At 48.9% G+C, this 27,059-nt stretch overlaps 10 protein-coding genes across 10 annotated transcripts; 6 read left to right on the forward strand and 4 right to left on the reverse strand.

The window, feature by feature from the left end:
* Positions 1-2,033: 2,033 nt before the first annotated feature.
* Positions 2,034-3,271, forward strand: RhiXN_11130 (uncharacterized protein; the record flags this gene model as incomplete). Its single annotated transcript, XM_043330945.1, has 2 exons — positions 2,034-2,901; positions 2,952-3,271. The coding sequence occupies 2 exons, from the start codon at positions 2,034-2,036 to the stop codon at positions 3,269-3,271; spliced, it is 1,188 nt and encodes a 395-aa protein (XP_043186290.1).
* Positions 3,272-3,469: 198 nt separating this feature from the next.
* On the forward strand, positions 3,470-5,153 carry RhiXN_11131 (uncharacterized protein; the record flags this gene model as incomplete). The annotated part of the gene is made up of 4 exons (XM_043330946.1): positions 3,470-3,731; positions 3,783-3,907; positions 3,964-4,750; positions 4,786-5,153. The coding sequence occupies 4 exons, from the start codon at positions 3,470-3,472 to the stop codon at positions 5,151-5,153; spliced, it is 1,542 nt and encodes a 513-aa protein (XP_043186291.1).
* Positions 5,154-6,049: 896 nt separating this feature from the next.
* Positions 6,050-7,669, reverse strand: RhiXN_11132 (Cellulase (glycosyl hydrolase family 5 protein); the record flags this gene model as incomplete). Its single annotated transcript, XM_043330947.1, has 10 exons — positions 6,050-6,103; positions 6,158-6,325; positions 6,381-6,450; positions 6,593-6,741; positions 6,808-6,909; positions 6,964-6,994; positions 7,049-7,172; positions 7,221-7,324; positions 7,373-7,455; positions 7,514-7,669. 10 exons carry the CDS (start codon positions 7,667-7,669, stop codon positions 6,050-6,052), a joined length of 1,041 nt encoding a protein of 346 aa, XP_043186292.1.
* Positions 7,670-8,206: 537 nt separating this feature from the next.
* Positions 8,207-10,381, reverse strand: RhiXN_11133 (glycoside hydrolase family 127 protein; the record flags this gene model as incomplete). The annotated part of the gene is made up of 14 exons (XM_043330948.1): positions 8,207-8,236; positions 8,290-8,550; positions 8,633-8,669; positions 8,726-9,011; positions 9,060-9,190; positions 9,240-9,278; positions 9,331-9,412; positions 9,465-9,510; positions 9,560-9,605; positions 9,841-9,861; positions 9,918-9,951; positions 10,014-10,088; positions 10,141-10,246; positions 10,295-10,381. 14 exons carry the CDS (start codon positions 10,379-10,381, stop codon positions 8,207-8,209), a joined length of 1,281 nt encoding a protein of 426 aa, XP_043186293.1.
* A 971-nt stretch (positions 10,382-11,352) lies between these two features.
* On the forward strand, positions 11,353-13,149 carry RhiXN_11134 (tRNA(His) guanylyltransferase; the record flags this gene model as incomplete). The annotated part of the gene is made up of 11 exons (XM_043330949.1): positions 11,353-11,434; positions 11,649-11,790; positions 11,842-11,973; positions 12,099-12,229; positions 12,280-12,324; positions 12,375-12,486; positions 12,536-12,546; positions 12,601-12,689; positions 12,745-12,849; positions 12,902-13,009; positions 13,039-13,149. The coding sequence occupies 11 exons, from the start codon at positions 11,353-11,355 to the stop codon at positions 13,147-13,149; spliced, it is 1,068 nt and encodes a 355-aa protein (XP_043186294.1).
* A 277-nt stretch (positions 13,150-13,426) lies between these two features.
* RhiXN_11135 (CFEM domain protein) lies at positions 13,427-13,976 on the reverse strand (the record flags this gene model as incomplete). Its single annotated transcript, XM_043330950.1, has 4 exons — positions 13,427-13,494; positions 13,547-13,625; positions 13,676-13,839; positions 13,889-13,976. 4 exons carry the CDS (start codon positions 13,974-13,976, stop codon positions 13,427-13,429), a joined length of 399 nt encoding a protein of 132 aa, XP_043186295.1.
* A 667-nt stretch (positions 13,977-14,643) lies between these two features.
* Positions 14,644-15,409, forward strand: RhiXN_11136 (ribosomal protein L31e; the record flags this gene model as incomplete). The annotated part of the gene is made up of 7 exons (XM_043330951.1): positions 14,644-14,752; positions 14,808-14,842; positions 14,895-15,032; positions 15,089-15,106; positions 15,133-15,190; positions 15,245-15,321; positions 15,377-15,409. The coding sequence occupies 7 exons, from the start codon at positions 14,644-14,646 to the stop codon at positions 15,407-15,409; spliced, it is 468 nt and encodes a 155-aa protein (XP_043186296.1).
* A 694-nt stretch (positions 15,410-16,103) lies between these two features.
* On the reverse strand, positions 16,104-18,793 carry RhiXN_11137 (uncharacterized protein; the record flags this gene model as incomplete). The annotated part of the gene is made up of 11 exons (XM_043330952.1): positions 16,104-16,178; positions 16,241-16,464; positions 16,517-16,780; positions 16,833-16,863; positions 16,921-17,195; positions 17,263-17,409; positions 17,537-17,641; positions 17,708-17,717; positions 17,764-17,884; positions 17,934-18,279; positions 18,622-18,793. The coding sequence occupies 11 exons, from the start codon at positions 18,791-18,793 to the stop codon at positions 16,104-16,106; spliced, it is 1,770 nt and encodes a 589-aa protein (XP_043186297.1).
* Positions 18,794-19,603: 810 nt separating this feature from the next.
* Positions 19,604-23,194, forward strand: RhiXN_11138 (alpha-1,3-mannosyltransferase CMT1; the record flags this gene model as incomplete). Its single annotated transcript, XM_043330953.1, has 12 exons — positions 19,604-19,726; positions 19,778-20,466; positions 20,517-20,539; positions 20,601-20,929; positions 20,980-21,166; positions 21,222-21,268; positions 21,607-22,023; positions 22,098-22,241; positions 22,301-22,442; positions 22,502-22,547; positions 22,622-22,954; positions 23,017-23,194. The coding sequence occupies 12 exons, from the start codon at positions 19,604-19,606 to the stop codon at positions 23,192-23,194; spliced, it is 2,658 nt and encodes an 885-aa protein (XP_043186298.1).
* Positions 23,195-23,258: 64 nt separating this feature from the next.
* RhiXN_11139 (glycosyltransferase family 90 protein) lies at positions 23,259-25,923 on the forward strand (the record flags this gene model as incomplete). Its single annotated transcript, XM_043330954.1, has 8 exons — positions 23,259-23,397; positions 23,449-23,662; positions 23,715-24,012; positions 24,096-24,494; positions 24,539-24,635; positions 24,695-25,514; positions 25,571-25,747; positions 25,806-25,923. The coding sequence occupies 8 exons, from the start codon at positions 23,259-23,261 to the stop codon at positions 25,921-25,923; spliced, it is 2,262 nt and encodes a 753-aa protein (XP_043186299.1).
* Positions 25,924-27,059: the final 1,136 nt, after the last annotated feature.

Consider the following 27,059-nt stretch of genomic DNA (forward strand, 5'->3'; position numbering starts at 1 on the left):
ATTTGAGCTGGGGAACAAAGAAACAATGAGGACAGTTTCATTTTCTCAATCATGGATCATTCGCTCGTTGCTGTATTCGGCTAAATTGCATCAGTACCTCCGAAACTTGCTCCGATCACCAATTCAGAGGAGAACCTTCTCAAGGCATCCACCCCATGCTAAATCGACTTGGTCGGATGAGAGGCCATATGATTTCTAGTCGCTGGATGGGCGGTCTAGAATCCGACAAGAAAGAAACGGGTACTCATTAGCCACCATGGAGAGTAGATATAAACACGATTTCGTCGCCGATTTTAGCTGATATGCGCCTTCGCCTTCCAGTTCCCAGTCCGTATCATTGATTAGTACAAGTATGCCAGTCGGCTGTGACATCTCTAGTTAGACTCATGTCTGGATAGGGTATGGCTCGTACTCACACACTATCCCCTTCGATGAATAGTTCCTCTCGTTCTTTGAGCATGTGGTCCTTCATGTGAAAGATAAGATAGTGCAAGTCGACTGGTTGGCCGCTCGGCATCGTCGCCGGCAACTGGACGGTATGCGACCTTTGATTAGAAAACAGCAACTCCATTCCTCCTCTGTTGGAGACGAGCCGAGATTATTCGAGACCCGGATATCAATGACATAATATCATACCCAAACTCGACTTTTACGGTAAGGCTATTGTCCGCCATGGTGATGATGCCGAACCGGAGCCAAGGCGAGGTCGTAAGCCGATGAAAAGGCCGACTACTCACGTGAGTATGATGTGAGGTAACGGCGCTTGGTGTCCTTTCCATATCAAACCACGACAATTATACCCCCATGTCACATTCCGCACGATCTTCTTTGTCAGACTTGAGCGTTCAAACACTACCCCTTACGCCCGCAGCTCCTTCGCATAAGCGCACCCCTTCGAGAACGTATTTCTCTCTGGCAGAGGAGGAATTCCCGGGACCAATTCGAGATGTCCAACCTGAAGCCGAAGTCACCCACGGGTTTGAGAAACTAGGTTTTGGGGAGAGTGTTGCAGTTGGCTTGAGTGTTTTAGCTGTTCTGTCACTAGCTATAGTTGCAGCAACCGTAACCTTACTCAAGGTCAAGTGGTGAACGGGATCAATCTTTGTAAGTCGAACGGAACTTTCTTTTAATTGATTCTCTTATCCTTAGTCTATCAGAGACATCTAGACGTTTAGTCTCACTGACCTTGGGAGATTTGAATTTTGTTGCCGCACGCGAAATGTTCCTAGCCTCCTGTATGCAAGTGTGTTAGGCACCATCCTAGCCATTAATTATCACGCTAATTGCTTAATGACACGCCGGATGCGGCTGGACGCCTGAGTCTGAAACGCCTGTCTCGGAACCGACCCTAGGCGTAATTAGAATGGGCTCTATGTGTGCACCGGCGCCAAGTTCAACGCCTACGCTTTATCGCAAAGGAAACAGAGCCCAGATGTTTTAAGTAGTAGACTGTAAAAATAAAACAAAGATGCAGTCCAGACCTAAGGCAGCGAACCCGCGTGATCGAAGACAAACCATTATTTCCCGATTGGAAAGGGTTCCCGCGATGCTCAGGGTTGTCCGTGATGAATGACAGATGGCCGTGTAACTCTAAACATCAGTCAGCATCCTTACCAGAACGAAATATCAAACCAAGACACATTCAGTCACGACTTGACTTTGAGACTTCATGAAAAGACAGGCGAGTGAATGTAGAGTATCTTTGTATTCGTAGGGCATGGTATCAGATACAGGGTTAGTCTGATTGTTTAGGTACGTCCGGCTGAATGTGCCACCCGATGCCAATTGACATTGACAGTTTCTGGCCCCTTAAACTGGCGCGCACTAGAAGCGGGATGATATTTAATTTTCTCCCTGGGCTTTAGATCCATCAGGATGAGATTGAATAATTGGGCGAGTGATTTGGTCGTCTCGTGTTCTCTCCCCCTCGAAGTCTCTCTTGAGATTCTTGTCTATGACCGCTTGCCCTGGTCAGGTGGGAAGGTCGGCCTCCTATTTGTCCCCGGCTAGGTTTAATACCCCTAAGTCCCGTAATGGCCGTGCCATTCAAGACTTCGTCTACTACCAATCGTACCCGTTCGGCCAGCGACGCCAGCGACATCGGCTCTGCAGCGCGTGCGCGTATAATTGCTGAATCCACGTTGCCACCTTCTCCTTCCCCGCACCTTGACGTATCCCCTATTCAACATCGCCGAGGTTCACGCAATACTTGGACCTCCTTCTTCACTTCAAAACCAGAACGAAGGAAAACTCTTGCAATTTTCGACCCGCCTCAATCCCAGCTTGACGCTCCTCCGGTGCCTCCACCTGACGAACCCCCTCCTAGACAGTATACGACCCTGCACTTCCCAAAGGTCGCCCGGAAGCGTGTTAGCTCACCCCCTACCACCCACTCGAGCACATTGTTAGGCCGTTCGTTTACTACCAAGCCTCGTCCCCTATCCCGTATTGAAGGGAGCCCCGCCACTTCTCCAGCGCTTCCTGGAGTCTTTGCTTCATTACCTGCCCGGACTCGAGAGCGTATTAGGAGTAGTTACGACAGCACTCGCCGCAGCCACGAACAATCTGAAGGTTTCACGTCAGGACACGCTACTCCTATTTCCGACTTGGACACTCCGGCCAACCCCACTTCCTTTCGGGCAAGTACAGAAAGTCGCTCCAGCAGACACATCAAACGTCGCAGTATGGCATCATTCGCGCGTCCACCAATCACGTCTGCTCATACAATGCGCCGCATTTCAGCTTTGCCGCTGCGGGGTGGCGATGATTTACGCGAAACTGGTGAATCCTACAGGACATCCACGGCAGATCTGAGTGACTTTCTTCGGGCGACTGGCCCCGAAGATCCCAACCCTGGCGTCCCTACAGAAAAATTGCAGATAAAGGACGTGGATAGAGATGGTACATCTGTCTCGTATATGCTGTCATGATGTTGCTTAATTGATTGATAGGTGCCAATTCAACACGCTCACGAACCAGATCATCCATCTTTCGAATTGGAGGCCGTAAGCGAGAGAAAAGCCGACCCCGAGTTGACCCTGTTCCCAACACCGACGATGTTCCACCTCTGCCAGCTCCACCTTTCTCTCGTCTTCCTGCTCAGGACGACACCCAGAGAAGCTTTTCACCAATTTTACGGTTGGCCAATTCAACCGAAGAGGGAGTGGAACAATCCGCTAGGTCAAGTCTACAGAGTTCAGTTTACAGTAATGGAAGGCTTCCACCCAATACTCGTGAACACAGATTGAGGGATGGGTATGCTCAACTTTAATTTAAATTCAAGACCTTTGTACTGATTGTTCCTGTATAGAACGACTATTCTGATGATCACGACACCACGAACGTCCACTGAACCCAAGATACTTTCACACTCAAAGTCTCTAGGTTCAATAACTACGATTAATCGGGATGATGGAACTCAGAGTTTGAGCGGAACGTTGGGTCGGGCTGAAGGCTCCACACTTCCATCATGGTCTCTTCTGTGAGCCCTGTTGGGTCCAAGGTCAACACTCATTCGCCCACTGTATCGATATCTTCCGACGGAACGTTATCAACGTCTGAGCGACCGCGCATTATATCTGGAGAAGGATTGGCACTCTTGTCCCGTATCAGAGCTTTGGAGTCGAGCTTCCCTCCTCAAACTCCTCAAACTCCTCCCTCTCAGACCGTTGGTGGACGTTCGATCTCGATGGGTGCTCATGACAGCTACTTGCAAGTGCAGACTCCAAAGAGTAGGCCCCGAGGATACAGTTCTCCAGATCCCGTCTCACCTACAAGTGCAGAGTCGACACCTACGATCACTATTCCTACGCCAACCTTCTCCCCCTCGGCGTCTATCGCACCTACCCCGGAGCTTACCCCTCACAAGTCTCCGGTAACGTTACCAGAACACATACCGACGGTTACGGTCGTTCCTCCTCGTAAAACTCGGCAACATCACCCATTGTCGTTGATGGGCTACAGTTTCCCGCCCCGCCCCTGTCCCCACCGAAAGCCAAGCGTCGCCCAAATACGATGGACGCTCCACCGCTGGAATATAGTCCGGATAGTCCTCCACGCACTTCCAGGAGCATGCGAGCTGCTCGCAGTACAAGAAACTCTGGACCGAATGAAGCTGATTCCGCCAAGGCACGCTCGAAAAAAGCCGAGCACAGTGCCCGTCCTAGCCCACTCAATTTAGACGCTGTCCCCACTTATCGTGAGTGGAAGTCGAATCCTGCTGAAGTCCATACCCAGCCTGGCGAACTTACCGGCCTCGAGTTGGACTTGGACTACCAACAGCCGACCAAAGTTGGCAAGAAGCGACAGAGTTTGATGGAGCAGCACCAACAGCTTTTTTTAAATGCAAATCCATTCCAGACACCCCCCTCGCCTTCTGGCCCGCTCTTTGGCCCCTCGCTTGGGTCTGTTGTGCCGCCGCCATTGGAGAGTGGCCCGCCAGCTATGCCATTACCTCCTTCCCCTCGCCCGTTCCCGGAGATATCAATGGCTGCTGGTGCTTCACCTATTAGCATTCGATCGAATGACCTGCGTCATTCAACCCCTCATTCGCAACGGTCTCGTTTCGACTCCCTTATGGTTCGACCTTCCCCGTCGGTAACTCCTGTTCCGGCATCACCCGTTAGCTCGGACGCTACACATGCTCTGACAGCCATCTTGACCGCCCAACGCGAGCAATTTGACGGGATGAGCAAACACTTGCTTGAAATGGTCAAATCTTTCGAAGAGGAAAAGCGAGCATACGAGCAGCGTATCCAAGAGCTCACGGCAGCTGTCAACGAAAAGAGGCCAAGGCAAAGGAGGATGAGCGCAAGATCAAAGGGTTGGAATGGCTTGTAGGGAACCTTAACCTTCGCGCTGGTGGCGGAAAAGCTGGTAATACTGAGCTCGCCAGTGACTCGGGATCTAATGACGCTAAAAACTCCCGACGGCGAAGCTCGTTCCCTGGGCTAGGTGCAAAAGACGATACTCCCATGACTCCTCTGCCTATAGATCAAGCACTCGACCCGGTTGACAGGGCAAAGCGCGCTGCCTCGATGGATGATGTTTTACAAAATCTTATTGCGCTCTCTCAATCCGGTCGGCTCAACTCGACCCGTAGCCACCCCGATATTTATGAATGGGCTACCAACACTGCTCTACAGCAAGACTAGACTATTTCGCTCTCTCAATTTTGGTTTTTTTGCACGCTTTCGTTCTTTAAATTCGCTTCAACGCTTATTCGAACTTTGATGAAGTTCAGTCATTCATTCATAGTGTCTCTATACTATTATGTCCCGCTTCTTACTTTTTGTATCATCATATCTTTCGAGTTTTCGCCATTCGATGGCCTAGTCGCCCGTTTCTTCACGTTTTTCTTCACGGTTTGTGTATCCGTCACATCGTCGCCCGTTATGTTTATTCACCTCGCTTGATTTTACTGGCGCCCTAGCGTTTCTTGTATATTTCCTACTTACCAACTGACTTAGTCGTGAAAATTCGCACTCTTTCTTGCTTTCTTCGATACTATCATTTTTTGTCGTCTATAGTCAACTCGGTGTCTGTTGTTAAAATCAATTGATTTCTTGTTTGACCGTGGAATCTGTGCCTGTGCTTCAAGCTCACATTGCATAAATGAGACGTTTGGATTCTCTAAAAAGCTTAAAATCCCGTGTAATAGGCACGGGTTGTCCCTAGCGTTTCTTGTATATTTCCTACTTACCAACTGACTTAGTCGTGAAAATTCGCACTCTTTCTTGCTTTCTTCGATACTATCATTTTTTGTCGTCTATAGTCAACTCGGTGTCTGTTGTTAAAATCAATTGATTTCTTGTTTGACCGTGGAATCTGTGCCTGTGCTTCAAGCTCACATTGCATAAATGAGACGTTTGGATTCTCTAAAAAGCTTAAAATCCCGTATAATAGGCACGGGTTGTTAACTTGCGAACGAGCGAGCGGTAAGTATTTTTTTTTTCAATTTACTAGAACAGATACACATTATACCCTGAATACGATGACGTCCGGAACTTCCCATCACTTGTGATTCTGTGCATTGACCTCCTTGACGTGATCATATACCAGTGTCTTGGCCTCGGATCGTCAAGATAGATGGTGAATCCGTCGTCTGTGGCTCAGGTAAGTTTGACGTGATTTTTGACTTTGATGAGCAAAAGCTTACTGGTAAGCGACCGAACGAGAGATTGCTAATACCAAGTTGCCAGAACTGATCACCAGCGAGCTTGTGTTCGAGAACAGCTTTTTGCCAGGGACCAATGGCTTGAAGGCGGGTATAGTTGGACACAATTCCAAGGTTTTCAAGGCGTGCCTCGGGTGTCATCCAGCCGTACTAAGAAGCGAATTAGCCTATACAGCTCGTATATTGGTATTCTATTTTAACACACCTCCTCCCAGACTACAGGTTTGCCGATTTTCTTTTGAGCAATCCCGTGTTGAGCCGTGAAGTTAAGGACCCTACAAAGTCAATTGATTAGCAGCAGTTCGGTTGGGATCGACTATGCGAACATACCACTGAGGGTCTTGCTCCACCAATCAGGGTACTAACAACCCAGATCTCAGTTGAGCAAACTCTTGCGGGAAAGTAACTGTCACTTACAGAGTGGAAGGTTCCGTACGAGATGGCAGAGAGCTTGGTATGGCATAGAAATCGGTACCGTCAGCACCATTGTATGCCCAGTCGGGGTCTCCAGGGAAGTTGAAGAAGCCTTCTTCACCAGTACTTATCATGTGCGATCCATCGATTTTCTATCATATGCGGGTTTAAGTCCTGCTTCAAAGTATTTAATTCATTAAAAATTACCTTGATGAAACGCGAGATTTCCAGGAGAAGATAGCAGGGCTCTTGCGATAGCGGGAAACAACGGCTTGGACATAGTTTTTGAACGCGGCCTTAATCTTGGGTTCTACGAAGAACTAATTGCGCTGAATTAGTCTCACGTTTATTCCAAAGCCAATTCAATATCTTACGCTATCATGATACTGTCCTCCGAGGTTAACACTGAAATAAACGTGAATACAGATGGCCGGAGATAACCTGCTGTTTCAGGCTCACTTGTAAACGTCCATTCCACCATAATCGGCCCAGTTGTTAGTGAGTGCAACAACAAGTTTAATGCCCTTCTTCTCTGCCAGAGCTACGACCTTGTCAAGGTGCTTCAGACCGTTATCACCGTAATCTAAATGAACGGTTAGTGCTAATTCAATGGGCAAAATGCACTACATACTAATGGTAGGTTTTCCCTTGTCCCAACTCTGATAGTAGATCTGAGTTGGGCCAGCACCCTCGCCACCGTAATCGGGAAGGCCTCCCGGCACACGGGTCACGTTCCTTTTTATCGAAATGAATATTGAGAAGAGGGATATGGGGATTACTCACACTTCATTGAAACCCCAGGTACGGATGACATTCAACCCAGCCTTGCTCGCCTCGTTGAATGCGATCTCGACATCTGACATATTCTGGGTGATGTTGAATATCAATAAAACCAATGTACAATAGCATATATGTGTTACGTACTGCGGTAAAACTGCACCAATAGCAATTGGTACCCGCAAAGTAGAATGGTTTTCCGTCCAACTCAAAGCGAGTCCCATCGGTTTTGACGTATTTGGGGGAAGGTGCTGCTCTAGCAAGGAGCGCCACACTGGCAGCGGCAACGATTGTTGAACGCATGGCGGGCATCAAAGAGGGGAGAAGAAGGCAACTGGGGAAAGGAAGCCTGGGGCTCCATTTCCCTCGAGTGTGCGCTCTTATACCTCCAGTAGTTCCGAGATGTTCCTGACTCCCATTCGTGCGCCTAGATCGTCATCCTTGCCCAGATGTTCTGAATCTTCACGTGTACGAAATGTAGTATTCGACAGTAGTTGACTGTCATACTTCTCGATTTTGAGTTATTACATCCACCTTGCCGAGGTTTATGCGCATTTAGACAGAGCCTGATTTCAACCAATTGGAGGGGCTCCCGGGATGAAGAAGAGACTTTCCTGTAAATTATAGCCAGCAAGTATAGCTAAGAGGTCCGACATTCCGCTCCGAGGTTTTCCCATGGTCACGGGGAAGAAAGAAGTACACATTTCATACTATTAGAATACATCCACTTGCGCGATGCAGACTCAAAAGCAGAGTTTGTTTCATCTCAACAACTTGGCTTTGATAGATTCATAAACTGTCCTACAAGTGCTTCCGAGTATATTACTTATCACTGGGAACTCACTGATCCTCAATTTGGTCGACTAGACGCTGGGTTAGCACACCTGCACTGAAATTGATTGAATATTAGCCCAACAACTTACCCCGTATGGGATAAGCCGGATAGTCTCCATAGGGCCTACACATTCTGGGTTCTCTGGCGGAGGGTTCGCAAACATCTGCCCACCGATCTCCCATTTGATAATACAAGCCAAGACTGCTATATGATTAGACGATCCGTTGTGGTCGAAGACTGGCGAATGGACATCATTGGATATTTGCTCATAGCGGGCAGTTGACGGGTCAATCGCGTACTGCCATGGACCACTGGGTGTCATGTTCAAGTCCACTGCACGTGCCTCGTTCTGCGTTGAGATAGGTCAGAAACGACATGAATATGTTGCAACAGCGCGACGAAACCTACTGGATGTCTTTGATGACCTTTACCTTTCTGGGAATATCATATGCATAGTGAAGCGCTCCGCTATATCACCCAATAAATCAATAAGATGCGTGAATTGAGCCAATGCAATCACCTACCGGTGTAACGCTACCGTATCCCTCGGACGAGGTTCGACAATAATAGGAGGATTGTATGATATCCGGAATTTCGAGTTCCCAGCGTTAGCTCTAAGTCGAAGTAGGCCTGATTCGATATCAACAGGTAAACCCTGGCGTAAATTGACCTTCACAACCACACGTTTTTCTTCAACCGCCCAATGTGGTAAATTGATGAAATAGTCGAATGAATGCTCAGCAGTTATGTTGATGTCAAGCGTATCACCAAAAGGATAAGTAGTCTCGACTATAATGCTAACATGATTTCCTGTGCCCCAATGAATTAACTATTACAAAGACATGTAGGAAGACTTACCCCCACGTAAAGTAGTCTCGACTTGGAATGGCCCGTTATAAACTTGTACAAGACCACCCTCATCTAGAGTTTTCAAAAATGCAGCGGCTACAAACTTCGGAAATCCCTGCATATGATTGACTGTGCAGCATCTGTAGCCATTATCAGCAGTGTCGAATTATGGCTGATAACCCAACCTACGGATAATCTGGCTCTAGACCAAAAATGTTCGCTTCTGGTCTGTGTATATGGGTTGGCGCACAGATACAAGTTTTGAATTGCACTAACTTACCCATCAGACGGGAATGGGTTGGGCAACATAGTTTGAGCTGCAATCTGATTTTGTTGCTGGACATATTGATGAGCCCACATATCTATGAAGGACGATTCAGATAGCGTGGAATAGTACGGTTATCTGATACGTACCTCCTGTAATGGTTGCTGGCAAGGCGTTGTATGCTTGACGTTCGACCTGGGAATAGTCTGATGGCATCATACAAAAAAGAAGAGGCTGAACTGACCCGCTCGGCCACGGAGGAGTCGCCCGTAGCTTGGAACAAATATCCACTATAAAATATTGGTCAGTTGAACTGATAGGTAACTCATGTTTTATGACTGACGAATACATAGCCTCCTATTGTTTTCGTTTGCACTGCTATAAACTCACATTAACTGGGATCAGTTTTTGAGCGACTTACCACAACCAACACAACTCGGTTCTACAGTTGGATTGTTAGCCAAACATGGAAGGGTGCACTGCTATAAACTCACATTAACTGGGATCAGTTTTTGAGCGACTTACCACAACCAACACAACTCGGTTCTACAGTTGGATTGTTACCAAACATGGAAGGGAAATAGCGAGTACATCTAACTTACCCGCGCACGGGATCAAGCCCGGCCAGGAATTCGTCTGGTAAACGCCCGAAAATGTGAGTCGGCCTAGGAGGTGCATAACAATTGTCCATTGCTTACCAGCTGCAAATATCCCAGATGGCCTTCCATGATATTTGTAAATTCTATTCCATGCATCGATTGCCTCGGCCAATTCTGGTTTCTGTCAGCCCCGAATACTAACACGGATATCCCAAATACTACGAACCGGATTTGTCCTTGCTAAAACCGATATCCAACAGCCATTGCCTTAAGACCCTCGGCTTGCAAGTTTGATAAACTTCATCAACGAATATATAATCTGTTTTGCCAATCTATTTTCAGTGATCTTCGTGTTCATTTCGGTATCAGTTGGATCGCACCTTGTCCGCAAGCTCAGGTTCCGCCTCGGCCTCCCTATCGCTCCGAGGAGGAACGGGTACCTGCCCCATAACCAGCGAGGCTGCCATTGATCGTCAGTCTCAGGGCCAAGCCAGCCATCATCCCATTGAGTGTCTAGTACATGGTCTAGAAACTCGCGAACGATGGTCTTGAGCCTGGGCGAGTCAAGAACGTAGGCATGTGGGTAGTCCATTCTATTAGGCGTATAGATTCAGGGCTGGATCACCTAAAAAATGACAACGCACTTACAAACCAATATGATCCCGCTGAAACGCAACATTACATTAATCCATTTCCTCTGGCTACAGTATGCATGGAACTCTACCTTCATTGAGATCAGAATAGTTTACGTTTCCTCTCCCTGTCCAACTTCCCTCTTTGATTCTAGATATGTGGTTGCTATTTGAGAATACGTCCGGCAAGAATAATCGCGAAGCAAATCTCACAAGGGGTAGAAATCATGCATATGCCCACCCAAGCTGTCAGCCTGTAGCTGTAACTGATCGTGCAACCATCCATTGGGCCGGATTTCCCCGAGTTTCAAGGGTTGGTATGCAAGTGGGGCCACTAGTCCGAGTGTCGTTCACTACCGCAGGAAGCTTCAAATCGTGCAACTACATGTCAAATGCGGGGCAAATCCAACGGGAGGTGTCGCGATGTAATATACTAAATGGCGCAGGCCGATAAGACCAAGGCATACCAAGAGATACGACCTGATCTGCGGCCTTTTGGGACCTGAATCAGTGCAAAGATTGTAGTACAAACCGATCGACCTACCAAGCGATTAACTGTCTGTTCCTAGGACGAGTGCCCTCTTTCGAAGAATAACCATCAAACGAAATACCCATTCCTTTGTGAGTAATTCCAGTAACCTGGTCTAGTCAAAACCGTCGCGCTAAATAGACAAAGCAGTTTGAGGGGAGATCTGACGTCAATTCACGCGCATCAAGAATTTGAACGAGCCGTGTACCGGTTCAGCCGTGGTGACAATAGTCTGTAACTACTAATGATGGAATGCGAGCTCAATCCACTAGTCCACATGCACACCGATGTTTCTTCAACTTCCGAGTACAATCCGTTTAGACGGAACAAGACGGAACAAAGAAATGATGATTTTTCCGGTAATCAATTATCGGCCGAGTACAGCAAGAAAGTGCACTTGTACACGTGATACTCTCTAAACGCTCGGCGCTCAAACGTTCCTGGATCTTTTGATTTAATCTGGATTGAGTCTCGTTTGTGCCATCGCATTTAAATTTGGCTCTGCATCGACCCAACCTTTGTATACTTCAATCCGAAGCACGCTCTTTCTCGATCAAAAGGATCGTTGATTAGGCTTGTCAATCGGATACAACATCACTCAATTCAATTTTAATGGCGAACACGCGCTTCCAATACGTTCGATCCTTCGAGCTTCCCGACCCCTTGCTCCTAATACGCACCTCGTCTTGCGCATAGATGGGCACGCATTCCATAAGTGGGTATATTGGCACACAGTTTCAAAGGAATTGCTGATTAGGCCGGGTAGATTCTCGGATGCTCATGGATTCCAGAAACCCAACGACGAACGAGCCCTAAAGCTCATGGATCACGCTGCGCAGACTGTGATGGAAGAATACCCGGATATTGTACTCGGATTTGGCGAAAGCGACGAATTTAGGTACAGAGCTGGTCTTTCATGCTTGCGCCACGCCAATCCCTCGTCTTGCGCATAGATGGGCACGCATTCCATAAGTGGGTATATTGGCACACAGTTTCAAAGGAATTGCTGATTAGGCCGGGTAGATTCTCGGATGCTCATGGATTCCAGAAACCCAACGACGAACGAGCCCTAAAGCTCATGGATCACGCTGCGCAGACTGTGATGGAAGAATACCCGGATATTGTACTCGGATTGGCGAAAGCGATGAATTTAGGTACAGAGCTGGTCTTTCATGCTTGCGCCACGCCAATCTAATGATCGCAGTTTCCTATTCAAGAAATCGACGAAGCTTTACAATCGGCGGCAAAGGTCCGTCGTTTATAATACGGTCTTCTTGTTGTCTTATCGATCTTTGGTAGGACAGCAAGATAGTATCTATGCTACCTCTCTCTTCACATCTGCATATGTTTTCAATTGGAAAACGCACTTCCCAGATACCGAGCTCAAATATCCCCATCATTTGATGGAAGAGTGGTCATTTATCCGGGAGACAAGAGATCCGAGACTATTTTTCGTGGAGGCAGGCTGACAGTAAGTAAATTACCGGTTCTGTACTCGGAAGAGAGTGTATAACCCACTAAACAGCGCATATAAATAACCTATACAACACCACCTTTTGGGCCTTGGTCCAGGGAGGCGGAATGACCGCCCGTGAGGCAGAGACGCGGCTCAAAGTGGGTTACACTCTTTCATCTCAGTTGCCACCTCGCCACTCAAGGTTAATTCTAGGGAACCTTATCCAAAGATAAACACGAAATCTTGTTCTCAAATTATGGGATCAACTATAATGGCCTTCCAGAAACGATCAAAAAGGGAAGTGTGCTTGTACGCGAGGTACGTGCACTATCTTCCCCATAATTCTCTGCTTATCAAGCCAACCCTTCAGGTTATACAAAGTGAATCTCCTGAAGTGGCAAACCCGGATAGACCAAAAGGGAACGTCAATATTGCCGATATCAGCGACCCTGCGATAAGTTCTCAAAACGTGCAGGACGTGATTCCTACAAAGTCTGAGTCCAACAGATCGCGAAAAACAAGCCAAAACGGGCACTGCCCAACATTGTGCGCGTCATTCATGTGGATATCATCAAGGAGGAATTTTGGTCTGCTCGACCAGAGTTACTCGATTCTTAAAAAAATGGGATTTTACTTTGACAGATAGGTAGTGTTGGAAACTTGAGATTAAACCGCGTTCCACGTGATCGCGAGATGGAAATCACACGATGTCCGCGTAAACATCAAATCGAATACACCAAACCTACAGAAACCCGTACAACGAAAAGGGGCACAAAACGAAGACGAAAGGCCGAAGTCATAAGTACAGTCAGGAATCCTATCCACGATGTACAAACACCCTTCCTAATAGACTAGAGAGCAAAGACAACACCAGCTACGGCAGCGAGGGCACCAATCATAGGGGAACCAGAGAGACTGATGGCACCATTGCTTCCCGACGAGGTGGTGGTGGGAGACGAAGTACTGAAACAGGAAGTGTTAGATATTAACGAATCGCTCGAAAACCATAACTTACGTGGGGATGTGGCAGTAGGAGTGGCCCCTGTTCCAGTGGCTCCGGTGGAGGCGGGCACGGTTTGAGTCAAAGTAACACCCTAATTTGACAAATGAGCAAGGCCAAGGGTGACCAATATAATGTACTTACAGCAGCGATGCAAAGAGCACGAGCAGCAGCCACAGCCTGCTCAAGATCATTGCCTTTGCAGGTGCTGGCGATACAACTGTAGGTCGAGTTGACGAAAGCGTCCGACTTGCACAAGCAAGTGTTATCCCTGCCGCAGGTACCGACATCGGCAGACATAATGCATGCTAATGAATAAATGAGTTGAATTGAATTTGAACAGAGTTCTCGACTTACTCGTCGCGCAGTCGGGGATCTGGCGTTTGCTAACAGAGGTGGCGGATGCAACAGCAGCAAGGGCAGCGAGGACGATGGAGACACGCATATTGACGATGGTAGAGAATGTGGGGTAAGGCGAAGATATATAACGAGGGGAGCGCAGCGACCGTTGCACGGGGGACTGATCAGCAAAAACAGTCGTATTTTAGCCAAATTCGAGGGTCCCTGAAGACCCTGCCTTGCAAATCGCTGGGCGGATCGAGAATGCTCGGAAGCGGATGCTAGCGCGAAATCGGACCACAAAGGCGCAAATCAGGCCGAGACAATAGATCCAGTTATGTAATCAGGGGCAGTGGGGAGAAATGAGCTTTGCGGAACTCCGGCGAAGAGGTCTATGCGGTTGAAAGTTTCCGCGTGAATGCGGATGACCTCGGCCACTGGTGTATGCATGTGATCGGGAGCTATTATAGAGAGATTTACCGGCTTGGTGGGAGGTGTGCAATAAACATCGACTTGGACAATGGGGGCAACTTGAAGCTGGAGCACCCAACGACAGGTTAATCCCCTGCCGAGACCGGGTCATACGATGTCAGTGGATGAGAGCGGGGCGCTATTTGACGTGCCCGAAAGGACGAACGATTGACGCTAGTAGCACAATTCATCGTAATATTAGACTCCGATCTCCTGAAAGCTGTCCTGGACCAAATGTGTAAATTGATCTTCGGACCAAGTGCGATCACTTTATCTTATCTCTAGGGTCTATTCGCAAGTAAATGAAACTAGCCAGTACCACACCGCCTCTCACTTCCGCTATCCGATTTGCTTCCGGCGTCCCCGTCATCACCGTCAAGACCCACCCCCTCGCCGTCCTCAAAACAAATGGTACGTATCACACGCAAAGGACGCACAATGTACAGCTCGCTCATAACGCCTCCAGGCTCGCACAAAATCCGACAAAAAGGCATGCAGCTCGTATTCCAACAATCAACCAACTCATTGATAATTTATTTTGTCATTTGTACAGACGGGCAAGACCCGCTCCGCGCTCCAGGACGTCGTTACCAGGGAATACACTATTCACCTGCACAAGCACGTGCACGGTCGCTCTTTCAAGAAGCGTGCACCATGGGCCGTCAAGTCGGTCGTCACCTTTGCTCAAAAGGTACGTTCGAATCTTGCATTCATTCAATTGACTTGGCTAATGTAATGAGTACATAGTCGATGGGTGTCAAGGACGTCCGACTTGACCCAAGCTTAACCAGGAGTTGTGGAAGCAGGGTGTTAAGAACGTTCCTCACCGGGTCCGCGTCAAGCTTGAGCGTGAGTTTCACCACTCCTGTTCGGCTGGTCCATAATTAAACGTCCAAATCACAGGCAAGCGAAATGACGACGAAGACGCAAAAGAGAAGCTCTATGTCTACGCATCGCATGTCCCCGTTCCCTCCTTCAAGGTATGCCCACACCTGCTCGCGCACCTCATATGAGCTTATGTTGTACTCATCGTAGGGACTGCAAACTCTTGTTGTCGAGGCAGAGTGATTGGTTGCTGTTGTTGTACTTGTTTCTCTGTCATCACTTTTGCACGATATGCATTATGCCCTTTGTGAATGCGCTATGTTATGCATTTAGCTCAATTTTGTGAATCGGTGCGCGTGCAAGCGCGAAGGTTAATTCATCAAATCGGGTTTAAACTTGATGAGTGCATATATCCGACCATATCTACAGGCATAACGGATAATCCCTCGCGGAGCTTCGTTGGCTACATTGTTGTAGGGCCACTCTGCATTTGTTCGGTTCGACATCTTTGTGTATAAGCTATGGGTTATATTGTCACTCAACCCAAATGGAACGGCCCGCTATTTAGGGGACCGTTAGTATAGACACTGCCCCAGCCCGTAAAACTATTAAAATATCTGCATATCCTAGCTACATATACTGACTCATCATTGGAGCTTATTGGGGCCTTCTGGGGTGTATGCCATACAGGTCGCTTGGTTTGGATATACAGGACCACTCAAGGGTAAGTGAGACCCAGTTAAGTGCGCTTTGGCTACAAATCTCGCTCTTGGGGTGTATCTAACATATTCAACGCACTTAAGTTTTCAGACTTTTCCTCTATGATTTGGATCCAGGAAAGAGATGTATTTATTATCATAAAGAGCGATAGTCATATTAAATAATATTGCGAGTACGGTGACTAATAGTCTGATCTTTGTCTCGATCGGACTCATCATCACTTTTCGCTATTGATATAGTATCGGATCGGAGGTGCACGAGAGGGCTTTGTGACTGAAACATTAGTTGGTTCCTATTCAATATTTTAACAACCGATACGCACATTTGTAAATTTAAATTGCGCTCATCTCGCACCCCCATTTTTGGTGATGAAGTTTCCGACTGTTGCAAAGTACCAGACTTGGGGTCAATATCAGCAGGCCCAAGCTCGATCACAAAGTCTCGTAAAAGTTTTCCAATCTGGATCGTATCTGTACTTTCTTCGTCAGATTGGCCGTAGTATTCCTCCCTCAAGCGACGTCTGAAACTACGGGAGCTGCATCGACCTAACAAACCAAACGGTGTGATAGTTTTGGCGCCTATGTGCATGATTGAGTTACAATAGACATAAGCTGATAAATAAGTACTAACCGGTTAGGCCCCAGAGTAAAGGCCTCCCAAAGAGCAGTACGTGTACGGCCTGAAGGAGTGCGAACAGACCACCAACTGAGCCAATAACATCGAGAATAGTGCTCGCCCTGTAATCGGTAATATAGTCGCATGTATCACTCGAGGCAATGTTCTGAACGGGTATTTGAGCCCGATGGTACATGAGCCCAGGGTTCAAGGTGGCACGGATGTTTGCTGTTGCAAGGTTCGTGTCAGAGGAGTTGAGGGCGGTCAGAGATGAGTGCGCTAAACAATACGTGTAAGGCTTAACCGTCACTAACAACTGGAGACGTTTTACCTGTAGGATATAATGAAAGGGTTCTATAGCTCTGAAAATAAACTGTCAATAATATCTTGAATCACTGAAAATAATTCACGTAACTCACTGGATCTGAATTAAGAACCCAATCCTTCAATATGGAGGATATGATGAACCTTCGGGTAATCAGCGATGTCTCCCCCGTGATATGGGAGCCAGATAGAAGATTCAGAGGAGGCAGGTATTTCCGTACACTCATCGCCTCCAGAAGGAGGTCCGACGGTTCAAGGCCTCGCCTCATGTCCAAATCTGGTAAATTCACCAGCCATATGCGAGGCATTTGGTTTTCATGTACTGTTCCGTTGGTCGCTGCTTCCGCGAGCTGCGCCTCAATTCGGTAGGCTGTGAAATCGTCATTCAGTTCGTAACATTGAGCGAAAAGATATTATAGTGGACTGGTTATACTAACTAAGCATGCCAAGGCTGGTGTCGCCTATATATGGCGGAACATGTGAAGTCATCTCTTGCAGGATCGTAGGGGGAAATAGGGCAAACGAATAATTGAACGATCCGATTTTGAACTGTTTCTGATTCCCAGCCCCAATCTGGAACTGGGCTATCGAAGTTTTGGGACAGTTCAAGAACGCAATTGTCTGTGTCTTCAAGATGGCCACAGTTAGTAGCGACGAATCATGAAACCGACCGCGACATTGCTGGTGCATCTGGATATACCAATCACTCACAAGTAGATCCCTCTAGTCCGTTTGGAACGGTCCAAGTCAAACTGATGTTCAAGGTAATATCGTATATCCGCGTAGTATCCCAACGAGGATCATATACAGTCGCTCCTAGGGAACCAAATACTGTTAGTACTTGGGTCATGTTCATAGCAGAAAGCACCAAGCAAGACGAACCGATAGGAAGCTATATTATGCATTGAAGCTGCATTATTACAACCTTCCGACGTTACGTGAGTTTGAATCTGGTCCTGAGCTTTCTGAAGCGCGGTAATGAGTCTGAACATTAGAACCGCTATTGAAACGATAGCAAAAAGGTTGCCAGCAAGTGCATACATCCGTGTCTCCACAGGCCTTTACTGCTATTCAGTCAGAGATACCCTGGTTAAAAAGCCCAACGTACCTGACTCGGCGGAATAGTGCAGTGGCTAAGAACCTTTTAAAAAACCTCGGGAATGGCACAGGAACTGCCATTATACGAGGACGACCAAGTATGGTAGGAGGGCTCAATAGTGCTGAAGGAACTATGCCCATCATGGCATCTTTGGAGTTATTGATCCAAACGTTGTGTGCTGATGAATCACGACGCAGCACGAATACCAAAAATAAGTAGATCGATAGCAAGCAAAGCGAGCAAACGCCCGCAACTAGCATAGTGGATGCCAGCAAGACAGCCGATGCGCGCGTATTGGAGCTATCCAAGAAGAGAGCCCGGAAGGTTTGAAGTGGGGTTTGAGTTACTGCAGGAGCTATAAAGAGCTCGGTATTAATTTTTTGAGCGTAAAACGGTGCATGGACGCACCATTGAGTGAAAGAATCACGAGGATAAAGCAGAAATTAACTGCAGCCTGGGCGGCGATACATCCCAAGTAGTATTTGTCCGAAAGAGATCAGGTATCATTCTATGGAACCCAAATATCTATAATTTAGTCGTCCGGAGTTTTGTGGGCAGGTAGGTTAGTAAGCATGGACTCACACATATATATCATTCAGGACCATTAAGATCCAAAATACTGTTGCGCCGAACCATAAAGATATCGAAATAAAGGAAATGATTAAAACATCTGAGGTCGCAACTGGATAATACTTACCCAACCATCCTGCAATTCCAGCAATTTGGTCGACGCCATAATCCCATGACCAGCCATGTTGTGCGTAATTGACGCGCCATGCCCAGTATCCTATGATATAGCATCCAACAGCAAGCTGGACGGTCGACAACCACCATTGACATATTAGAAGATATCGCCACTGTCGAGCCATGCCTCTTTGTGTGCCCCTGAAGGAGATAGGTAAGGAGGTTAGGTGCCGAATGCTTAAATGGCCACTTGTGAAGCAAGTCCAATATCACAGGGGTGTGAGCCTGTGGATCCTGGCAGACGATCACGATTAAATACCATTGGACTTCTGGCAGGGTCTCATACCGGTTCGTACTGTTTGGAATCTGTGGGAATACATTCTATCTTTGATTGTTTCGTAGAGACGAGACCCGGCGATCAAGGGGCGCTTTAGGGGTGCAGTAATGGGATATACGTTACCTGTCCAAGAGGTCTTTAAATTGCAATGGTTGACAGCTTCTGGAGTACAAAAATAGTTGACAAGATAGGCTTAAGAGTTACTGCGCGGTCTTGCTGAGTTCAGTCAGACCAACATTAGGAAAATCAGATAGGTTCGGTTTTGAAGGATGATATTTTAGTCGGTAGGCGCAGTCATGAGCTATGTAGGACCATATTTTATCTATGTTCTTTTGACTGTGTAATCATATTCGACGAACACCTAGGGAGTAGCCTCCCTAAGACATATTGCTACAATGGACCAAGGGGTGCTCTCAAGGCTTCTGCAACACACTCAGGAGCGGAGGGTAAGATGCATGAGTTGTCGATCAATGTTTGTCCTTGTTGCTACTAGCCTTACCACTGCCATGAGCCTTTGCATCCTGTTTTCTTTGACCTCTACCTTCGTAGTATCAAGAAATTTCTCTACAATCCCGTGCATTGCTGGTTTTTGGCACGTACTGCCCTCCAACTAGTGCTCTCAGTAACCCTACTCTCGTGATTATCTCTACATGACACGATGAAACCTGCACAACCGAGTCCAGTAGTTGCATTCATACGACGTATCCCGACCCCAATCGCGCTTGCCATTGGTATTATCCTCGGGTTATGTGTTTCTCAGCTATGGAGTAGCAGCCAATCGGTATGTTTTGTTTATACAATCCAAGTGAACCACTCGTTGACATTTTGTCAGTCTCAAAGCTACCCAGCATGGGATGGTGGTGCATCGCTAAAATCACAGCGTCCGCATCGATTGAACAGCTTCCAGCCAACAGTCACTCCGAATCCTGAACAACGATTCCGTATCCTTACTCTTCTCTCGACTCTCTCACAGCACCACACGCGCACATGCACGCGTAATTCCCAACCTGGCTATGTGAAGCAAGTCGAGGAGCGGTATACACCATTAGTAGGCCATAGCGTACCCAACAAGGGAAGCTGGTGGTCAGGCCACGAAGATGAACACGCGTCATCGAACAGAAAGAGAAGCGAACTCGCTGCATTGGGGCACAAATACTTTTTCGCCATCAATTTGTACAACTCGTTCGACGTTATCCCAGATCTTTTTGCGACCATGTTCCGTGTTGCAGCTGTGCTGGGATACCAAAACGTCTTTGTCTCGATTTACGAAAACGGTTCTTCTGACCAGACCAAGGCCCTCCTCAGGATTTTCGATTCCCTTACCCGAAGCGTTGGGATGCGAGTTGTGATTCGCACGTCGATGCGTCGTCGTGGAGCGTTCAACCACCGTATCGAGTACTTGGCCGAGGTGCGAAATGCTGCAATGGTCCCCCTACACGAGTTGCGCGAAAACGAAGGAGAGGTCTTTGATTCAGTCGTTTTCATGAACGATGTGTTGCCATGCATCGACGATGTCCTCGAGTTGATCTGGCAGAGTCGGAGACAAAACGCTGGATTGACTTGCGCGGCAGATTACATGTTCCACGACGGAGTGGTGAGTTGCCCTTTTCCCTATCAAAGTTTCAAACGTGACCTTTTTCTTAAATCGTGTCCAGGGTGCTCCTGTGTTTACGATAACTGGGTCGCACGAGATATCAACGGCACAGCACTCGAAAACGCTCCCTTTGAACAGGTCTTCCACCATCCCGAATCGTCGGACCGCTTCCAGCGTCACTTGCCGATTCAAGTCCAGTCATGCTGGAACGGTATCGCTGTACTCGACCCTGCTCCATTGTATGCGACCCCACACGTGCGGTTCCGCATGGCCAAGATTGCAGAAGGCGAATGTTCGGCCAGTGAGTGTAGTTTGATCGGCAACGATTATTGGAATGCGGGGTACGGTCGGATTATCATGGTGCCGAGAGTCAAGCTTGCGTATGACAAGGTACGCATCTTGTCGTTTCCTATTTCTTTTTACTGAATGAGTGTGAGCAGAAAGTATGGGATATCATCCACCCCACACGTCGAAACTTGACTGCGATCAGAGGGTATGTGCGCCTCGGCGGTCTTCCTGACGATCCTCGTACGGACCCACAAGACCGCTCATGGTACGGACCTCATGACCGTCTTTTCGTCCCTGAAGAGGCGGACCAGTTGGAGTTTGTGCCTGGACCTCCTTATGGTACGTGTCCTTTGGTCCTTTACCCTACCACTCTCACTAATTTGGATTATAATAGTCTGGTGCTGGGGCTGGGACGGTGCAGGAGACTTGGACGGGCCCGATGTGGACCCATTTGGGAGGCCATGCCCAACAGGACAACCATCCAAGAGTCCATCACGGTCAAACACGATCGCAGCATGGAGTTGTAGAAAAAATAGACTGGGAGGGTGTACATACGGACTTGTAGTTTTTGTAGTTTTGATATTAATCGCTATTCTCTCCTGTGGGTTACGTATACTCGGTCTGAATGTTCGTCAATGATCGGCCGTCAATCTCAAACATTTTAGCTTTATGAGACTCTGGAATCGGGGGAGGACCACGTCTGACACGCACGTGATCCCTCGCGTCTCCATAACCCCAACCACCACTAAAAAATGGGCGAGTCGTCGCTCACCGACCAGGTCCGCCGTTTCCGGATCCCGCTCGGTCTCCTAACACTCTTTATCTTTGGCCAACTCTTGCTCAAATCCCAACCCCAACTCCAGCCCAACATTCCCGTTCAGAAATGGACGACCCAGATCAAAGCGTTCTTGTCCCATTCTGCGCCCACACCGATCGAACACCCAATCCCGAAACTGATGCTCGCGGCGCACAGAAAGTATAAAAGCATGATCACGACGCAGAGCACGACGCTCGAAGAGGCCGTCAAGGAGTACGAGAAGCGGTACGGACGTCCGCCCCCGCGCGGGTTCGACGACTGGTTCAATTTCGCCAAGGAGAACGGGTGCAAGATTGTGGACGAGTACGATGGGATGGTCAAGGACTTTGAGCCGTTTTGGCAGTTGGACGGTGCAGAGTTTAGGAGACGGGCCGAGCAGGTGTGTCCTACCTTTTCTTGTTCGCCGTTTTCAGACTTTATGAATGCGTGTTTTTCTCTCTCTCTGGGGCCTAGGTCGGAGAAGTGACGAGTATCGATCTTGTGCGAATCAAGGATGGTAAAACGACGATTGTCAATGTGGAACGAGGGCATCCCGGAAACGAGGTCGGCGCGCGTGCGCAGGGGTTTGCGATGATGATTGAAAAGTATCAGAGTAAAGTACGTCTACCGTCTTTCTTTCTGCGTGTTTAATTAATTCATTTTTTTGTTCTGTGAAGCTGCCTGATATGACGCTCGCTATTAATGCCCGGTCAGAAGCACGCGTTCTCGTACCCTGGGTGCACCTCGAGTACCCAAATAGCACAAACCAGGATTCGTCCATTGGGCTAACGGCCATGTTGGGCGGTGCGGACCCAGACGGTACGTTCCTCTCTCTCTCCTCGGGTTTACCAACTTGATTGACTTGGGTTTTTACATAGGCGTCGACAAGGACGGAAAGCTGATTCCCGATTGGCGCGGTACCGGGTCCGTCTGGGACGCGTTCCGCAAGACTTGTCCACCAGGGACCGAAGCCCGTCGTCTCTTCCACTCTATCCAAGGCCACGGATCGCGTCCGTCTGCATTCTCGCGCGTCCAAACGCATCTCCAATCCAACACGGGCGATTCCTCCGACCCACCACCACCACCAACAGCAGCGACAAGGAGAACAACCAGGACCCGTACCAGGGCGCCGGATCGGACTTTTCGTTTGTGCCCTCGACGCAAGAGGCGTTTGACTATTGCGCGCATCCGAGCGCGCACACCCAGTCTGGGCATTTCTTTTCGGACTGGAGGACGATTCCTGCGTTGTACCCCGTTTTGAGCCCCGCCAAGGCGCCTGGGTTTAGCGATTTGGTGATTCCGAGTCATTATTATTATGCTAGTACTAAACGGTGGGTTTATTTTGTTTTTTGGTTGGGTGTGGTACTGATGGAGATTGTGTGGGGGATTTTAGGTATACCTATGGATATGATAGTATTAATACTGTCGTAAAGGACGTTGACGATATGGAGGACGTTGATGATATGGAGGTTTCCGTGGGACCGCAAGGTCGAGAAGATTTTTTGGAGAGGTGCTACGACGGGTGGTGGGAGCTCACCACCGGGGTTCATGGCGCAGTACCAGAGGCATAGGCATGTAGTCACTCCGATGCATTTATCTACAGCTTCCAATCGCATACAATATAGATTCGTGCGCATGTCGTCCTCTCAAAGCGAACATAACCGCACCGTGGTCTATGCGCACCCGAGCAAGCCCAATGAATACTTCGCACACAAGGTCCCGCACAAAGACTTGAACGAACACGCGATCGATGCGGCATTTACCAAGGCTGTCGGTAAGATCGTATTTCATGCGCGCGCTCAATCCACGCTGACACTTCACTCAGGATGCGCGGAATACCCCACGGGGTGTGCTGGGATGATGAAAGAGATGCGGTTCGCGGATCCTGTCGCGCTGGGAGAACACTGGAAATACAAGTATTTGCTGGATCTGGATGGACAGTCTTACTCGGCGCGGTTCCTTGCGTTTTTGGCGAGCCAGAGCGCGGTGATCAAGGCTACGGTGTACAGGGAGTTTTGGACGGATTGGATCGTGCCGTGGTGGGTTTTACCGTGTGATCGTGGAGGTATTCATTTGGTGATCTTTTTCTAGGGTGCATTATATCCCGTTGAGCGGAGGATACGACGAGTTGTACAATATCCACGCGTACTTTTCGCAGCCGTCTGCAAAGATGGCGGCGATCGCCAAGGCGGACGAGTACAATGCGACGGCGACTGTGGAAGAGCCGAGCGAAGGGGACGCGCTGTTGAAAAAGATTGCGCTGGCGGGAAGAACGTGGAAGAGAACGACGGGAAGAAAGGTGGACATGGAAGCCTATGTGTACCGATTGTGTCTCGAGTATGCACGGCTGTGGGCAGACGATCGGGACGGGTGGAGTTTCAAGATGCAGGTGGCCGAGGCGTCGTCGTGACTTTAGTTTCTTTGGATGACTGTATCATAATTTAATTAATAGAGTTTGTGGCTATGCATCAGCGCTTAAGTGGAGGAAACGGAACCGAGGAAAGAGAAAAAGACGTCGATAGTGTGGGCGGAGAAATGCAGCGCCGGACGTATGCGCGATCGTTGACAGAGGTGACAGCGTCTGATTCACTTGACCCATCCAAGGCCATTCCACCTCCTACACCGACTCCACTGGTGACGATGGGAGACAAGGCACCGCGAATGCCGAATGGAGTGAGCAGAGCGTATCTGATTGCGATTGGCGTGCTTGCCCTCGTCTTTCTCTCTGCCCTCGCCCTCTCGCGCGACTCGATCCCGATTCACTTGCCCAAACACGCACTGACCGACGCCCATGCCCTGCGCCCACACGACTACCTCAACGCGTCCAGCTCTGACCCCGCTCCCTTGACTTTTGCCCTATTTTCGGCCCAGGTGACGAGCTTGCTGCCAAGTACGGCGCTGCTGCCCTTGCCAAGACCCGTCTCCACGCAGGCACGGGTGCACGTGTCCAGCGCGTCGTCCACAAGGCACTCAGCGGCCTGCCCGTAACAATCAGTGTTCTCGGTGGATCCAGTACGTGTATTCGTTTTTCATTTTGCGCCGTGTTTTTAGCTGAATTTTTTCTGGGACAGTTTCCGCATGTCATGGTGCTGGAGAGACACCGATCGCATCGACGTGTTTCGCCACGCGTTTCTTCAACTGGTGGAACAGTGTTTTCCCGCACCCTGCGAGCGAACTCACCGTCGGAGCCCTGCGCCGCACCGACTCGTCCTATTTCGCATTCTGCTCTGCCCACCATCTCCCCGACCGCACAGACCTCGTTATCCTCGACTTTGACTCGTCCGATCCGAACCATTCGAGCTGGTCCGACCACTTTGAGCTCCTTGTTCGTTCTATCCTCGTCAGACCCGACCAGCCCGCCGTGGTCGTTCTCGGACATTTTGCGCCCCAGCATCAGAACGAGTACGGATTTGCCGGTGTCGAGGCCATCCATAACCAGGTCGCGCAGTACTATGATGTTCCCCACGTCAGCACCAAACCCATCCTCTATTCCCGTTTCTTGTCCCACCCGGACGAGACCAGCAGCACATACTACACCGACCCTGTGCTCGCCAACTCGGCCGGACACACCGTCCTGTCCGACGTCCTTATTTCCTATTTCCAGCGCGAGATTTGTTCCGGCTGGGCCGCCGCGCGCGGTCACGCGTTCGACGCCCCACGGTACACGCCCGACACCCAGGGCAAAGGCCTGCTCGGCGGGAAAGCCGCCCACGCAGAGACCACCTCGACCGACGTCGACGAGACCCTCAACCAGCTGCGCGTACCCAAAGGACGCATGCGCGACCGCCCGCACACCCTCGCTAAATTCCGCGAAGTCAAGCCGTTTTGCGCCTCTGCCAACGATCTCGTGAACCCGCTCCCCCGTCCTTGTTCTACGGATCCGGCTGGGACGTCCGTACCGATCCCAAGGCCGACGCCGAGCTCCTCCGGCACTACTGGAGCTCCAGCTTGCCCACGAGTAAAATTCGCGTCAGTGTCAAGTTGGCCGCGGGCGACGTGGGTGTGTATTACGTTCGGGAACAACAGGGTGCTCAAGTCGCCGAGGTTGCCTGCTGGGTCGACGATAATGTCGCTGGTGCGGTCAAGGTTACCAATCGTGGCACCGGGGACGTTCCCCTTCCCGAGTGAGTCGCGCCAGACTTGATATAATTTTCCGATTTTAATCAACGTGGTTTTTAACAGGTTAAAAATGATCGACATTGCCGTCCCCGCCGGAGCCCACTTTGTAGAATGCGCACTGGCCGGCGAGGAAGGTTCTACCTCGGCGCCGTTTAGGATTCTGGGCATCTTTGCCACCTAGGGAATTCCCCGTCCGTATTCTATTTAGATTTTCTTGGAGAGTTGTACGATGTCTTTTTCTTTTTTTCTCTCTCTTAAAAAGCCCCCCTGTGGATGAGGTGATATACGGACAATATGTGTACCGTTGTTTTCTGTTCTCTCGTATTGTAGATGTGGCTTGGGTAATACACTGGTTGGTGTGCCTGTATTTCAGAGTGCGAGCAACAAGTCGGTTCTATTCGACTCTTGTCCAACAGATCGTCAAGATGGGAGCCCGGTCAACAGGGCTCCAACGTACATATTATCAAGTAAAGACAGAACTATCCTCAGGTATACACAAGGCAAGAGCGAATAAGCCCCTCTCTTGCATTGGAGTGAACACGTATAAAAAAAATATCAGAGGGGAGCAAATGCACTCGCGCGGTCAAGTCGTTGAGAGATGGAACGAGACGTACGGACGCCAATGCTTACAGCGACCTGCGAGGCCTTTTACACACTAGTTACAGTCTCTCCAAATCGACTCTGGATCTGAAACTAGACAACCAAATGCCAACGATAAAAGGGGCCCGTCGGTGACGCATTTACCCCAAACCAATAAGCTCAAGATACGTTTGGTTCATCACGATGGTCGACTCGCGGACCAAAGCGCAAAGAACTACATAGCAAACTTCTTCAAGTATGGCGAGCGCCGCTCGAACCTTTTCAATAGTTAAAATAGAGATGTACCAAGTATCAGTAAAAGGGGGACAACACAGTGAATATCGAAAAGAATACATCGGGAACGAATAAACAGGCCCACCTCGATAAAAACTCGAGTTGGCAAAAAGACGGACGGGCTATTGTCGCCCATCCAAGTCGGAGCGACGACACCAAAAGAGAAACGGTATGGGTTGTTCCATTTGAGAGAACAAGATGGGGAAAGGATAAAGACACCCAGTTGTAGATGAAGAAATAAAGAAATGAGGAAGAATGTGGATGATGGTGCTCTGAGCCCCGCCCGAAATCGAGTATTCATACCTCTCCAGGTACCCCTACCCCCCTATCTCCCCTCCCCCACCTTGCAATTAGTGTGCGTTTACGATAGAAGCACTGAGATCTCGATCCATGATGAGAACCAGGCCCTTTTTTGGAGGACCAAGGTTTATGTTGATCGGGGAT

Source organism: Rhizoctonia solani, chromosome 14, assembly GCF_016906535.1.
Source record: "Rhizoctonia solani chromosome 14, complete sequence".
NCBI lineage: Eukaryota > Fungi > Basidiomycota > Agaricomycetes > Cantharellales > Ceratobasidiaceae > Rhizoctonia > Rhizoctonia solani.